Source organism: Aphelocoma coerulescens, chromosome 21 (assembly GCF_041296385.1).
Source record: "Aphelocoma coerulescens isolate FSJ_1873_10779 chromosome 21, UR_Acoe_1.0, whole genome shotgun sequence".
In the NCBI taxonomy this organism is placed as follows: Eukaryota; Metazoa; Chordata; class Aves; order Passeriformes; family Corvidae; genus Aphelocoma; species Aphelocoma coerulescens.
The window spans coordinates 245,782-261,697 of NC_091034.1; the positions used below are offsets into that span (position 1 = coordinate 245,782).

The window sequence follows — 15,916 nt, forward strand, 5'->3', positions numbered from 1 at the left end:
AAGTGATGTGTTTTCGCCTCGCCGGAAGCGTCGCCCCGGTAACCAGGGACGCGTCGGGGGTTCAGGGCCGGCCATGGCGGGGCTCCCGCGTTGCGAACTGTGCGGGGCCCGAACGGCCCCGCTGCGCTGCCCCGGCTGCCGCCTCACCTACTACTGGTGAGAGACCCCGGGGGGAGGCCCAGGGAGCAGGATGATGTCTGGGGCACAGGGACAGGGCAGAGGCCAGGGATTAGCTCCAGGGTGAGGCTCGAGGCACAGGCAGAAAGCTTGGGATAAGGCTTGGGATTCAGGATGAGGCCCAGGAAGGAGGAGGCAGGAACAGACTTGGGACAGGACGAGAGGCAGGACACAACAAGGCTCAGGACACGAGGCCCAGGATGTGGCACAAAAGGCAGGAACAGGCTCAGGACGCAGGAGAAAGGGCCGGGAGGCAGGGACCGGCCGAGGGCAAGGGCTGAGAGACAGGATTAAAGCTTGGGATGTGTTCTGGGACACAGGAACAGGGCAGGAGGCAGACATTAGCCCCAGGATGAGGCGTAGGGCACTGGAAGAAGGCCCAGGGTGAGGCCCAGGAAGCAGGAACCAGCCACAGAATGAGGCTCAGGACACGTGGAGAAGGCCCAGGATGAAACGTAGGAGGCAGGTACAGAACAAGGACAGAGAGACAGGGACAAAGCCTGGGATGTGGTCTGGGACATAGGCAACAGGCAGGGATTATCCCTGGGATGAGGCTCAGTACAGGGACAACCTCCACAAAGCCCAGGACTCAGGGTGAGATCTGAGACAAAGCTCAGCCGGCAGGGATGGGCTCAGGAGGCAGGGACCAGACTCAGAATGGAGCCTGGGAGCCTGGAGAGGGCCCAGGGTGGAGCTCAGCCAGCAGGGCAGCAGCAACTGGAGCAGACACACTCACCTGGGATGTTCCTGCTCCCTTCCAGTGGCTCCTGCATCAGGCAGGCAGCAGAGCCGGGAGCTCTGGAGTGTCACACAAACACGCCTCAGATGCCCTCAGAGCAGTCACTGAATTCCAGAACATTCCCTGTTCCCACAGTGACCCGGGGTGGGTTGGTTTGTGGTTTTTGTTTTTCCAGTGTTGGAACTCAGGGACTTGCTCAAACCTAGCTGTATCAGAAGTTCAGGGAGTGATTTAAATAAGGATTTTTAACACAGAGAACTGTGGAGATGTGGCAGGACAGCGCTGTGGAATGGAAACATTTGGAAATATCATGTACTGGGTGCCCTGTAAACAGCCCAGGGGCTGTGGGTAATTGTTGTGGAGAAAGTCCTGAAATACAGTAGGGAATAATCTTTCCTTACATCATATCCCAGCAAATATCAGTATCCTTCTCCCCTTGTTTTGCCAGCGATGTCTCCCACCAGAGAACCGACTGGATCAGCATCCATGGCCATATCTGCCAGCTGCTCCTCCCAGTCCTCGGGCCCCAGCCCTGTTTCCATTCCGAAAAAGACAGAAAACTTGGCAAGGAGCAGCTGCTGAGGAGGCAGGTGGGTGCAGGAGGAACAAGCACAACTTTGAAGTGCTGCCAGGGAAGGAATTCCAGCTCCTCTCCCTACCCTGGCTGTACATGGTGGGACACACCGGGGGCAGACTGCGCTCACCTGGAATTTTCAGCCACACAGGAGTCTCCAAAGCAGCTTGGGCTGTCACTGCCTAGTTCCTATAAAACTGAAAGGAATTTCTTGCCCAAAACCAAGCAGGGCTTTTGCCTTCACAGGATCCACCCCTTTAGAATTCCTCCATCTGGATGCTCCCAAAGAAGAGGATGGCACCTCCTGGGTTGATTTGGGACTTGATTGCGGAGGTTTGGGGGTTGTTTTTTTAAAACAGAACCTCAAAAGTAAGGGGAGTGGGATTATCCTCTCTGTCAGTCCTGAGCCTCCAGCCTTTTCCACCAAGTGTTTACTTGGTGTCCTGAACTTCCTGGGGCAGCAGCAGTCCTGGATTTCCCACCCTGCCAGGGAGCTGGTCCATCACCCTGGTTAGTCTGGGATCCAGCTGAGCTTTGCTTCTTCCAGGCTGTTTGATGGGAGGGTATCCCCTTTCCCAGAGCAGAGAGGCAAAGAAACCAAGTCCCCTCCCTTTGTTTTCCTGACCAACTTGGAACACCCTTTCCCACTAAGTGCAGCCTTTTATCTCCATCAGGCCTCAGGGATGTGCAGATGTGCAGCTCCTTTCCAGCCCCAGTGGTTTGCAACTCCTTCTTTTTCTGTTTATGGAGTGGCAGGAGCTGCCGTTCCACATTGTTGCTAAAATAACCCACCCAGGTGCATCTGCTCCTGAAAATCCTCCCTATGGAAATAATTTTCCCTCTATAACAACTCCCAGACACAGAATAATGGGGCAGCATTGGAACAATCCAATGGTGCACCGAGGAGAACATCCCTAATCTTGAATTTTATAGGAATTATTATTTTTAAGGTGTTTCTGGCCCAGCTGTGGGGCTTTGGGGACCAGCTCATTTCTGTCACCTGTCTTGGGAGCTTCCAGAAAGACAAAGTCCAAAGGCAAAAGTCCTGCTTGGTGAGAGTTCATGACAGGCTTTAGGCAGCAGATTCCTTTTGGTTTTATAGGAATTGGGCAATGATATCACAGGCTGATTTGGGAACTTCTGTCTGGCTGAAGATCCCAGGTGAGACTGTTGAGCAAAGTCCACGGAAGGTGTGTCAGGCCAGTGTGTCCCAAAGGGAAAATGAAAAACTTCCTTAGTTCCAGGTTCTGTTTAAGTTGTTCTTTGTAAAGCCTGCAAGGAAGGTTAAAATGGGTGTCACGGGGCTGTGGCAGGATTTTGCATCCAGAAGTGCTTGAAGCTGTTCCAAGAAGCTCCCCTGCTATTGAACACTGATGTCGACACTGATTACATCACCAACTTTACAGCAACTAAAATTATCTCCATACATTCCAACAGGCCACGTGGCTGCCAGCTGAGGGAAGTGCTCCTTCATTAGCTGGAAGTTAATCTGCTGGTTTAATTAGGTGAAAGGAAAGACAGCAGGAAGATAGGGCTGGTGGAGAGAAAGTCACTTGATTGGGGTTCACACTGGGTCAGCAAACAGCAGCCTGGAGCAGGAGCCTGGGCTGGGAATGGCTCCATGGGCAAGGTGGGGAGAGCAGACTCCGGGGCTTTTCTGAAGTGGAGATTTTTATAGGCTCCTTAACAACATCTGCTCTTTGACCTTTGTCTCCAGCCTATTTAAATAAAATAGATTGTGAGAAGGTCTGTGCAGGGACACTTGGCTTTCCTTCTCTCCAAAGAAAGGAGGGAGACAGGAAATCCCTCGGTTATCTGCTGGCTTTCCCAGCAAGAGGGGAAGTTCCTTTTTGTCTGGCAGGGTTTGGAACAGCCAAGTTGGGCCTGGGCTGGCTCAGAGATATTGGGAGAGGGGGAGATTATTCAGTGCCTTGTCTCACTGGCTGCATCACATTCCTATTGCAGATTCAACAAAAGTGCTTTAAAAAGTTCTTCCCTGTGAGGGTGGTGAGGCCCTGGCACAGGGTGCCAAGAGAAGCTGTGGCTGCCCCTTGATCCCTGGGAGTGTCCAAGGCCACGTTGGACAGGGCTTGGAGCAACCTGGGATAGAGGAAGGTGTCCCTGCCCATGGCAAGGGGTGGGATGAGATGAGCCTTAGGGTTCCTTCAACCCAAACCAGTCTAGGATTCTATGCAAAAAAGGCCCTTGGAGTTGAGGGAAAAGCTCTTCAGTCTCATGGTAACCAGAGAAAAAGCCTTCTGCCTGAAGCCTGCCTGTGGGTTTGCTGCTTTTTGAATATTTCTGCTGTACTTCACCCACTCCTGCCCCATGTTTGTTTAGAAAACACAGAGCTCCAGCCTCAGTCAGGACACAGGGAACCTGGGCACATCCAAATGCCCTGTGGCTCAAGGAGCAGGGAGCTGGGAGCCAGGAGGCTTTATGAGTTTCATTCCTCGTCTGTGCTCCAAAGCTTTGTTGATAGAAATCTGCTTCTGTCAACATAGCCGGGGGGGAGCCTGCAGACAGCGCCTCCAAACTGACAGAACTCCAAGTTTCTGTTTGGAGAAGAGCCTCACCTGCCTGCGTGATGTCAGCTCCCCACAGCTCCTGGGCATGGGAAAAGGTCCAGCCCAGCCAGCCACGGCACTGCTCTGGCTGTAGGTTCAGCTCCAGCTCACTGGAGCCTTCCCTCTTCCTGAAATCCTCATTTCTTCAGACACACCATCAGTTTTGGTGCCTCCGTGTGAATAATGGAAGTGGCACTGAGCCCTGAGTGTGTTCCCAAGCCCCGGCTCCCACCTGGAGCAGAGCTGGGGTCCTCAGCCCCCTCAAGCCCCAAAAGCTGTGTGGCGGCGCCTTCAGAGAAACCTCAAATTGCAACACATGGAAAGAGCCCAAAGTGACAGGGCCAGGGGCAAGGGGGAAACCAGGGCAGGGCCAAAAAGAACTATTCCCCCAGGGCTCCTCAGGGCCAAAGGAAACCATCCTCCAAGGCTTGGAACTGTGGTCGGAAATATTCACCGCTCCAGGGCTCCTCTTGCCTCCCGCCCTTCCTTCTCCTCCTGGAAGCTGTGCCAGAGTCCAATTCCCAGCTTGTCCTCACTGCAGATGTTTCAGGCCATGGGAAGCAGCGATGGTACCATTGACAATAGAGTAAAAAAAGAATGATCCCGATCTCCAGCACCTCCCAGATGCCAATCTGGGCGATGCCCACGCACCAGGGTCTGCGCTGGTTGCACCAGACTGGCACAGAGAGCCTGAGAAATACCAGCTTTTCCTGCTGCTGCCCCAAGCCTATGCTGGTTTTCTCCTGGACACCACCTGCTCCCTGGACATAGTTCGTGTTTCACAGAATCCCAAACTGGTTTGGGGTGGAAAAGACCTTAAAGTCCATCTCATTCCACCTCTTGCCAAGGGCAGGGACACCTTCTACTATCCCAGGTTGCTCTAAGCCCTGTCCAATCTGGCCTTGAACATTTCCAGGGATGCCACAGCTTCTCTGGAAAACCTGCCTTTCCCCTCTCCATATTCTGGTAGCTCAGGAATGGGTGCTGTGTTTTCTGGCTCCTGGCTCTCCTCACTGGAGATGGGGCTGTTGCTCTGGGCTGTGTTCTTCCACAATTGCATTTATCCAAGCAGGTGTCTCTTTACCTTAGCCAGGATCTCCAGGAAACACTCGCAGGCTGTCCCAGAGTTGCTTCTTCACCCATGGCACAGCTCTGCCTCACTCCAAGCAGGTCAAGCTCAGCCAAATGCCAAAGCCTGGCCTCCAGGAGCTCTGAGATTGGTGTCTCTGCCCATCTCAGCCCCAGCTGGAGGCAGAGGGTGATAAAGGGGTGAACTGGTGTTTTCTCAGGGTCCCACTGCTCTCCAGCAGCACCACTGCTTCTCAGGCACCTTTCCTGCTGCACCACTGCTGGGAAAAGCTGATGAAGAAGTGTTAGTAGCTGGCTGGATGGGGCTCTGAGCAACCTGGTCTAGTGGAATATGTCCCTTCCCATGACGGGGGGGTGGAAAAGACGAGCTTTAAGGCCCCTCCCAACACAAACCTTTCTGGGATTCTGGGATTCTGCAAGGATCCTGGTGCTTTTTCCTTGGCATCCCTGTAAGGGCACAGCATGCACAGCTCCTGGCAGGGAGCAGGCATTGGGATGAAGATCTGTTTGTGGAGCTGGCAATTACATCAGCTGCTGCTAACAGTGGAGAGGCCAAATGGTGTGGACTGGTAGGAGCAGCAAAAGGCAGGGAGCAGCTATACCTGGATAAGTACAGGATAAGTTACGGATTCTGACAAACTCTGACAAAGGCTGCAGAAGCTGCTGCACCACCAACTCCGACTGGGGATGGATTTGCTGAGTGTAACACATTCGGATTTTGACCAGTTTTCAGACTCTGCACACAAAATCTCAGCCCAGGACCAGCCAGGAGAGGGTGGGATGAAGCTGCAGTTCCCTGTGAGGCGCTCTCTCCTCACTCGCTGGCCATGTCTCCAGCAGTTGGAGATGTGCCGTGCTGGCACCACAGGGCCTGGCTGGCTCTGAGTCACGCTGGAGCCCCTGGCTCTAATCTCCTTTCTGGTCTTGTGATGATCGTTTTCTGTGCTTCACAGCTTTTATTGCTGCAGCCTTATGAGACCTTGTCAGGAGGTGTAAAGGATTCTTCGTCCCAGAAGACACCACATGACCTGTGAGGATATCCAAAGCTGTTCCTGCTCGGAGCAGGAACGCAGCCAGACTCTAATATGCTCTAATATGACAGCTTTAATGTCTGTCTATTAATTACAGCCACAAACTACATTACAATTGATGCTTTATAACTTGAAAACTCGATTTTAAAAAGATCCTGTGCGTCTGTAACCACCTGGTCTAGTGGAAGGTGTCCCACGGGAGGGGATGGGTTGAGATGGGCTCTAAGGTCCCTCCAACCCAAACCATTGTGGGATTCTGTGATTTCCTTTCTCCCTGTCTTTTCTCCCTCTGCCCCTGCTCTGTTTCCCTGCAGGAATCCCTCATTGCTGTGGCATTGAGCACAGCCCAGGGTTTTTTGTGGGCAAGGAAGCCCCTGGAAGCAATTCCTGCAGCACTGCAGGCACTGCGCTTCAGCTCCAGAGTGTTTGGCTCCGGCTCCATGCAGCTTGTGCCCATTTATCTGCTCCTGGCTGAGGCCTCCACGGGTGAGCATTGTCTACATGGGAATGCTGGCAAGGGCAAGGCCTCCCGGGTCAGGTTTCTGGTTTCCATTTGCCATTTATCTGGGAAGGAGCAGCTCTGGGCCCTGCTCTGCCTCAAGGGCATTGCAGAGATTTGAGCCGTCCCAAACACACACCCCCCTCACACCCCTTTTCTGTGGCTCTGGGGAAAAGAATCTCTCAGCACTCAGGAGATCAATGAAAGCAAATGAAATGTTTTCTCCCTCTCCACCAATTCCCACAAGAGAAGCCTTATGAAAGTCTATTCTTTACCTCCGTGGCCTCGGGTGACTCTCCAAAGCATTAAATTCCCGAAGGTGGTTGGTTGTGCTCTTATCTCAGGGAACCAGCAAACATTTCAGAGGCCATTGCGCCCGAAGAACTCCCCGGTTCATTCACAAATCTTTCTCTGCCTGAGCAGAGCCTTTTCTCATTGTGTGCTTTGGAAAACATGGCAAATGAGGGCATGGGAGCTGCTCTCCCAGCAAGAGAGATCCCTGTAAATCACTGCCATTCCAGGAGCACACACAGGGCTCTGCTGGCACAACGGAGCTGGCTCAGAGGTTGTCGTAAATGGTGTGGTGAGAGCAGGGAGAAAAAATCCTGTGAGTAATTCCAGTGTGACAAGGTGCGAGTCATCAGTGCCTGCCCAGAGTGGACTGGTCTAGGCCACGTATTCCAGAGAGATTGAGACCGTCTGCTCTGGAGCCAGGCTGGGAGAGCTGGGGTGTTCACCTGGAGAAGAGAAGGCTCCAGGGAGAGCTCAGAGCCCCTTCCAGGGCCTAAAGGGGCTCCAAGAGAGCTGGAGAGGGACTTTGGACGAGGGTCTGGAGTGCCAGGACAAGGGGGAAATGGCTTCCCACTGCCAGAGGGCAGGGATGGATGGGGTGTTGGGAAGGAATTCTTAGCTGTGAGGGTGGTGAGGCCCTGGCACAGGGTGCCAAGAGAAGCTGTGGCTGCCCCTGGATCTCTGGGAGTGTCCAAGGCCATGTTGGACAGGGCTGGGAGCACCCTGGGATAGAGGAAGGTGTCCCTGCCTGTGGCAGGGGGTGGAACTGGATGAGCTTGAAGGTCCCCTCCAATCCAAATCAGTCTGGAATTCTGTGGCTTCTGGCTCCTTTTGGAGTTCTCTACATATTCACCTGTCTGTAAATGAGACTTTAGACACCTGGGCAACTCAGAAGCACTTGTGAAAGAAGTGGGGAATCCCCAAATTGCAGCTCCATATCAAGCTACCCCAAAGGGACAGCCAGCAGTGTTCTCTGACTTTCCAGTTTAAAAAATGCTCCTTATCCTCCTTATTTCCCTGATTATTCCTACATGTCATTCCAGGCACTGGCCGTCTCCGACAGGCAGCCAAGTATCTCTCCCAAGCCCGGTGGATCATCCTCCAAACCCCAGACTGCAGTGCTGCTCTTCAGTCTAAGTTACACCGTGGGCTGGGGCTTTTCTCTGTTGCTGAAGGAAACCTGGACCAGGCTTTGTATCACCTGGCCAATGATGTAAGTCCCTTGGAGTACAGGAGCAAGCAACACTTCCATTTTAATTCTTTCTCTCCTCCCACATCGATATGGAAATGCCAGCAGGCAGAATTGGGATCTTGAGAGGGTTCACATTACATTACCTGAAGTGGATAGATCTGAGACACCTGTGGATCCATGTGTGAGCTAAAGATGTGTTTTGCCAGTTACCCCTATTCCCGTGAAAAAAATCATGGAATCACTATGGTTGGAAAAGCCCTCCAAGATGATCAAGTCCAACCATTCCCCCAGCACTGCCAGGTCCACCACTAACCCAGGTCTCCCAAGTGCCACGTCCGCACATTTTTTTGAACACCTCCAGGGATGGTGATTCCACCACTGCCCTGTGCAGCCTGTTCCAATACTTGAACACCCTTTCCATGAAGAATTTTTCCCGATATCCTTACTTGAACCTCACCTGGCACAACTTGAGGCCCTTTCCTCTCCTCCTGTTCCCTGGGAGCAGAGCCTGACCCCCCGCCGTGGCTGCACCCTCCTGTCAGGGAGTTGTGGAGAACCAGAAGGTCCCCCCTGAGCCTCCTCTGCTCCAGGCTGAGCCTCCCTCAGCCATTCCTCATATGTTTCTTGCATTCCTTGTCTTTACTGCTTCTCCCTATAAATTTCTCCATCAGCTTCATTACAGTGCTGAGATGCCCAGACATTCCTGCCCCAAACTGATGGAGTTGCCTTTTATTCCACAGATAATTTATATTCTGGCTGTTATTTCCCTCAATACTTTCCCAGGTCTGTCACCCATTATTTAATTAATGCATTATTTCCCTACTTCAGTATCTGGTTCGATGACATTTTCTCCAATTTTACCTCTTTAACCATGAAAACAGTTTGTTACACTGGAAGTGGTCATTGCCAGCTGTGTTCCTGAGGATGCTTTGCCTGTCATTTGATCCTCCAAAGCCAGATGAACTTCTCCACATCCTATTTCTGTCCCATGTAGACTAAATTTATCCAGTGCAGAGTGATGTATCCCCACTCCTGTGGAATTTGATAGTGGCTTTGTGTGGGTATAAATGATGACATAAAGGGAGAAGAATTAGACCCTTTCTATTATAACACACAAACCTGTCTCTGCTTAGTCTAGAAACCCTCTGGGAATTTGAGAATCCTGCACAGGAGTCTCCCAAAAGGCTTGGGAGATTCCCAAAATCCTTTTTTTTTTTTTTTTAAGATTCCCTAAATGTGGTGCCTGAAAGGGCACCAGGTAAGAATTTTTTTGCTCTTAGCAAGTTCAGGACCTGCCTGGACCTTAGCTGCGTGTCTGGGATCTGCTGAGAGTCACACGCCAGCTCAGAATAGCTGGAATGCTCCACTGCCTTCCCACTGATCCTCCAGGGCTCCTGGGGAAGAACCAGCTTGGCTGGGGGCTGGGAAAGCAGCAGGATGGGCTTTGGGAGAGATGGCACAGCAAGAGGGGGAGAGGGGGGGAATCCTGCCCTGGGCTTTAGACAATGAACCAAGCAGGTGCCTCTGCCCCAGACAGAGGGGATTTAGGGTGTTGCATTCCCATGGATCAATCCCAAAATACAGCTTTTTAGTATGTTCCTATGGATGAACTCTGTGAGCTAAGTATATTCCTATGGATCCTATGGATAAACCCCAAAATACGGTTCTCAGGGACCTCATTCCCATGGACAACCCCAAAATACAGAGTTTTTATACCTTATTCCTATGGATAACCCCCTGCAAAATACAGCTTGTTAGTACCTCATTCCTATGGATAACCCCCAAGTAGAGTTTTTAGTACTTCATTCCTTTATATAACCCCCCAAAACCAGCTTTTAAGTACCACATTTTCCAATCACTGACAGCTATAATCTACCCTGAACATTTGCAATATTATTAATCCACACTGAAAAACTTCCCAGGTTTGACATGAACATGAACCTGCTGGGATTTCTTTTTTGTTTAATATTGATTTCAGGTTTACCTAGCTACTGCTGAGTTTGGACTTAATTCTGTTGAGGTCTCTGGAGGGTACTTCCACATGGCCAACATTTTCTTCCGCCAGAATAAAATGGATGCAGCAAACTCGCTCTATACTGAGGTTGGTAGGACCAAAAATCATCCTCTGAGTTTTTCTCAGCTTTTTTTTTGGTGCTCTTTCCAATGGTTTTTCCATTTCCCTTTAAAGAGATGATGACTATATCAAGTGTCAGTGTTACCTTTAAGGATCAATCCCAGAAACCCTTTTCATACTTAAATAATTCTCTGAGTTAAAACCAGGAGACATTAATCCTGTAATCAGTCCAAAATTCTTAATAAACTGTCTTCAGCCAAACCTTGTCAAAAACCAGCTTTGCTACCAAATTCCCTGTCCCAGAGGGTCTCTGAGGAGCTCCTAAAGCCAGGGAAGAGTAGGATACAAACAAGCCACCTAAAATTTACACTGGGAATCAGTGAAAAGTCACACTGATAAAAGATTTTCAGAATGGATTGATCAAGCAAGGAAAGTAATAATTATCTACTTGATTTAATAACTGAAAAAAACCGAGCTTTTATTTGTTTAAATCAATTTTGGTGGAAATAAGGTGCTGGGAGCTGCAAAATCCACCACCATTCCTGTCCCAAACTTCAACTCAACTAGCTTTTGGTTAGATTTGTTCAAGTTAGGTGAAAATCCCTAATCAACTGGAGAAGTGAGGGATTGCAGCTGGGGCTGTGTGGGAGAGGAGCGGTGCGATCCCTCCGGGAACATCCAGCCTAGCTCAGTGACCCGCAGGCACTCAGAGGGGATGGGCCCTGCAGGGACATTGTTTGGAGAACAACTGAATACCAGGGATTCACAGGAGTGAAATAATTCCCATGCTTCCTGCCAGGTGAGTAGCCTCTGGCATGACTGGCTGCTGAGCACCCTTCACAGGCACCAGCGAGCGCTCCAGGCCCACGTGGGAGCATCGCCCTTCTCTGAGGATGAGGAAGGCATCGAGGATGGGATGAGTAAGAGCTGCTCTTGCTCCAAAACCTTCGGGAAGTGGGGGGGTTAAAGAGTCCCTGCACCCTACAGGTCATGTTGGCAGTGTTGGGGTTGGCATGGTGTTTCCAGAGGCTGAATTTAATGGGAATGCCAGGTGTTCTTGATGTTGGTGCTTGGCAGATTGCCACAGGCCACTTGAGGAGTGAGAGTGTGCCGTGGAAACCCAGCTTTGCCCTTTCTGTTTGCATTCTCCGTTTCACAGCTCCCTTGGCACTGACTGGAGCAAAGCAAGATTTGATCCATGGAATCATAGAATCATTTGGGTTAGAAAGGACCTTTAAAATCATCAAGTCCAACCATTCCTCCAGCACTGTCCTGTTCACCACTAACCCACTTCCCAAATGCCATATCCACACGTTTTCTGGACACTTCCAGGCATGGTGACTCCACCATCTCCCTGGGCAGCCTGTTCCAATGCTTTGCATGCCTTCTAATATTCAAAGTAAACCTCTCCTGGTGCAATCTGATACTTGAACGTTCTCATTTCTCTGCAGTTCCTCCGTCTTCCTTTAATAATGGATGTGACATTTCACCTCACTTGGGAGCAGTAGGACATGGTGGAATAGCCTGTACAGATAATTGGATGTATTAATCAGGAAAGTACTCTTGAGGGAAAGGCTGGGGAGTTTCTCACTGGCACGTAAAGGTGCAGAAAGCATCAGTGTGCCCCTGGTACTACCTCAGGCTCCACTGAAGCCAGACCAGACTCTGGTTCTTGGCTCCTTTCTACCATCTGTGCTAATAAGGACATTGTCAGGAACGGAAATAACAATTTCTCTCCCTGGAATGTTCAAGGTCAGGTTGGACAGGGCTTGGAGCAACCTGATCTGGAAGTGGAAGGTGTCCCTGCCCATGGCAGGGGGTTGGAATGAGATGGTCTTTAAGGTGCCTTCCAACCCAAAGCAGTCTGGGATTCTGTGATTATAAGAGAAACATTTCTGTAAATCCCATTTCCTGGCACTACCTCCATCAGGAGTTCCCAGAGTAGGAAGAGCACCAAGGCAGGGCTACAGGAGACCATCTTTGGTGTGACAGGAGTAGAAAAGTAGTTCTTTTCCTGCAGCTGTTGTGACTCCACATCCTCTCTAAAGGCTGATCAACAAAAACAGTGACTGGATGAAAGGAGTCCTGTTCAAGGGCATGGAATTTGCATGAAGCTGGGATCATAGAATCCCAGCTGGTTTGGGTGGAAAGGACCTTGAAGTTCACCTAATTCTACCCCTTCCTCTGTCCCAGGTTGCTCCAAGCCCCATCCAACGTGGCCTTGGACACTTCCAGGGATGGGGCAGCCACAGCTGCTCTGAGCACCCTGTGCCAGGGCCTCCCCACCCTCAGACCATGTTGATGTTTGTAGTAGAAATACTTTGCTGTCCAGAAGAGCCAGTTGGGCAGTTTTGAATGTATTCTATTGCCCAAATCCATCCATCAGGATCATTTCTTTCTCCATGCAGCCAAAGCCCAGCGTGAGGAAGGAACACGGGTGCTGTGGGCGGTGCTGAAGGTCCGGGAAGAGGGACCACTGCATCATCCCAGGGAAACAGCCCGAGTCCTGCATGCCCTGGCCATGATCCACTACCTGGGCCTGGATTTAGCCAAGGTAGGTTGTGTCTGAAAAGGTTCAGGAGAATTGGCCAACTGCCCTGGGGGTCATCCTATCTCCTGGACCTCTTGTTCCCCAGCACCTCTCCTGAGCCCACAGTGCTGGTGACTGAGGACAAAGTGCCTCGTAGCTCTCAAACCAACAGTTTGGGTGGGATATTGAGAGGAAATCCTTCCCTGTGAGGGTGGGCAGGCCCTGGCACAGGGTGCCCAGAGCAGCTGTGGCTGCCTCTGGATACCTGGAAGTGTCCAAGGCCCAATTGAATGGGGCTTGGAGCAACCTGGGACAGCGGAAGATGTCCCTGCCATGGGACATGAGATCAGCTTTAAAGTCCCTTGCAAGCCAAACTATTCCATGGTTCTGTGATCTGCACTCTGTCAAGGCTGACAGTCCTGGCGGATGTGTTTTGGTCTCTGCCAGGCCAGTGGATTCTGGACTTATTCATCCTTTATCTGGGCTATCCTGGCATTGTAGCTGCCTTTAGACCTGAGCTCAGGGGTTACACAGAGAGCCACACCTGGGGCTCACAGACCTGTCCTTTAGCCAAATTCCCCTGAGTTCAAAGTTCAGTCTATTGGAGTCTGTAATTCGAGTTTGGAACCTGCATTCCTGAATCTTTCTGGCTAAAAAAATTCACAGGTGACTGGTAACTTCTGTGCTTTACCAAGAATTGATTTTGAGGAAGTGCTGAGCAGAAACCATCTGGAAATCAGGCCCGTCTGTTTGGGATCAGAGCTCAAAACCCTGGGTTTCTTCAGCCTGGGTTTCTTCAGCCTGGGTTATGAGGAGTGAAAATACAGATGGTGAAAAATACTGTGTTGAAATACTAATGGTGTCTCCATTGTATTATAGAAAGCCACAACTATGGGAGTATTTGGGAAACACAAACAAATTCAAATTAGAAAAAAGACAAAGCTATATAACTGTGAGAGTGTCTGATCCCTGGAAGAGCTACCAAGGGAATTGATTCAGTTCCTTATCAAGAGAAATGAAGGATTTCGTTCAGAGTCAGTGCAGCTGGTTTTTTTCCCCTGACATAGCTTCGGGATTGTTCAGAGGAGCTGTATCAGACAGGAGGTGATGTCCAGCACGGGGGGCTGGGGTCAGTAATCTCCTGCCTGCACCACTGGATCCTAAATATGGGATCTGCTGGCAGCTTTAGGCTCTCCTGTAAAGCAGCTTGTACAGGTCACCTCGAAAAGGGAGCCTGGATCTGCTCCAGGCTGCTACTGCACTGAGCCTCAGCAGGTATTTAACTACCCTGTGACAAAAGCCAGATTCCTGACAATTCCTGGGTGTCTCTTCTGTCCCATTCCAGGCCCAGGAGGTGGGGATGAAAGCCTTTGACTTGGCCAAGCAGCTGCCCCAGCAAGACTCTCTAGAAACCATTGGTCACCTGCTGGAGTTGATTAATGCCCAGTTTTCCCACACCACATAAAAACTGGCTCTGCCAGACCCAGGTGTTTGGCCAGGTTCTCTCTTACCTGGTTTCCTGAACACCACGAGTGTCACAAGCCCTTGGTCCTTCCTGCTGCTGCCTCTTTCCAGCTGCATCCCTGGCTGTCCCAAACTGTTTGGAAAATAAACATTTTGGTCTGAGTTACTCTTCATGTGCTGCTCCACCCCTGTAACCTCTCAGGGAGTAACAGCACCAGGATGAGAAACAAAAGCACCATGAACACACTGAATAAATCATTTATTGACCAGGTTGGGAATAAGCAAACAGCCTCTCACAGTGTCGTGGTGGTTGTCCAGGAGCCAAGGCGAGCTCAGGTGTGTTTCTTACTGGTTTCCTGGCTTTGCTTGCCAGTTTGGTGAGGGAGATCCCATGGAGGGATAGGAGAGGAACACAGGGAAGGGCTGGGGTGGTGGACATCTGCTCCCAGGGACCTGGTTGGCCTTGACAAGGCATTGCAGCTCCCTGCAGAGCCCCTCCATCTCCAAACCAATTTCCAGAGAATCCCAGACTGGTTTGGGATGGGAGGGACCTTAAAGCTCATCCCGCTTCACCCTCTGCCAAGAGCAGAGACACCTTCCACCAGAGCAGGTGCTCAGAATTTTCTCTTTCTGCAGAGCTTCTCATAGCTCTGGGCACTGAGAGACTCCTTTGTTCCACTTCCGTGGGTAGAAGTTCCAAGGAAGTATTTCCATCCAGGAGGGACCATGGGAGGCATGAGGGACTGTAAGCAGTGTTGAGGGAAAGAGAGAAAAGGCTCCCACTGGGCATTCTAACCTAAAGGAGATGTAGTTTCCTTCTGGCAGAGAGCTGACATCCCCTTGGATCTGCCACCAGCCTCTGGTGCTGGTGCCACCCCAAGGCCCATTCCCAGCTGGCTCCTGCCCCAGGGAACAGCGAGACCCCTCAGGACAGAGGTGACCCTGCTGGGGAGGGACAAGGACACCGGAGCAGGGCCAGCCACCAGAAGGCTCCAGAGGCCATGGGGAGTATGGGAAGCACGGTGCAGCCACCAGAGCTCCTGATCCCTCACAGCTGGGAAAGGGGAGAAGGGAATCTTGGCCTGTGCCAGGCTGAGCCCTGAGCTCCGATTAAGGCTCATTTACTTCAGGAGGATTTATGAGAATATTTAATTGCCTCGCCGAGTTGGGCTGGAGTCAAGTGCGCTTTGTAAATGCTTCGTCAAGCTGGGGCCTGAGCAATTAGCAGGGATTGCTGCTGCTGGAAAAGCGCAGGTTCAGCCACGTTCCATTCCAGGGGGTGGGATAAGGCTGCTTGGGGTGCACGGCCCAGGCCTGGGGAAGGGCTAGGAGACCTCCCAACACTTCTGTGGGAGATGCTGGTGGTTTCTCCACCTCATCAGGTGTGGAATAACCACCTCCATGGGGTGGGGGATATTGGAAGGGCTGGAATGGTCATCTCCATGGGGTGGGAGTGCTGGAAGGGGCTGGAACGACCACCTCTGTGGGGCGGGGGATGTTAGGGGACTGTGCCTGCTGGCACAGTGCCCCAGGGCACAGGGATTTGGGTCACCAGGGATTTGGAGCTCGGTCATGGCTGTAATCCTTCCAGTGCTCCCAGGCTGAGCCTGTGGGACCGTGTGGCTGCTCTGGATGTTCAACAAAACAAACCCAGCCTGGAAATGAAGGTTGTGCAGGGCTGAGCATCCC

At 51.4% G+C, this 15,916-nt stretch overlaps 1 protein-coding gene across 2 annotated transcripts; it reads left to right on the forward strand.

The window, feature by feature from the left end:
• Positions 1-40: 40 nt before the first annotated feature.
• ZMYND12 (zinc finger MYND-type containing 12) lies at positions 41-14,393 on the forward strand. Of its 2 annotated transcripts, none has more exons than XM_069034648.1 (8): positions 41-156; positions 1,365-1,506; positions 6,492-6,663; positions 8,011-8,180; positions 10,138-10,260; positions 11,033-11,153; positions 12,642-12,787; positions 14,109-14,393. In XM_069034648.1, exons 1-8 carry the CDS (start codon positions 74-76, stop codon positions 14,226-14,228), a joined length of 1,077 nt encoding a protein of 358 aa, XP_068890749.1. In that variant the 5' UTR covers positions 41-73; the 3' UTR covers positions 14,229-14,393. The 2 variants fall into 2 exon arrangements, with proteins under 2 accessions (XP_068890749.1, XP_068890748.1); XM_069034647.1 differs by lacking the exon at positions 14,109-14,393 and adding an exon at positions 13,430-13,720 and having other exon boundaries at positions 59-156.
• The last annotated feature ends 1,523 nt before the right edge of the window (positions 14,394-15,916 follow it).

Excerpts from the sequence above, each read along its gene's own strand:
- ZMYND12 (XM_069034647.1), top strand. The coding sequence starts at position 74 with ATGGCGGGGCTCCCGCGTTGCGAACTGTGCGGGGCCCGAACGGCCCCG. Across the intron at positions 6,664-8,010 it reads CCTGGCTGAGGCCTCCACGG|GCACTGGCCGTCTCCGACAG; the intron begins GTGAGCATTGTC and ends ATGTCATTCCAG. Across the intron at positions 10,261-11,032 it reads CAAACTCGCTCTATACTGAG|GTGAGTAGCCTCTGGCATGA; the intron begins GTTGGTAGGACC and ends GCTTCCTGCCAG.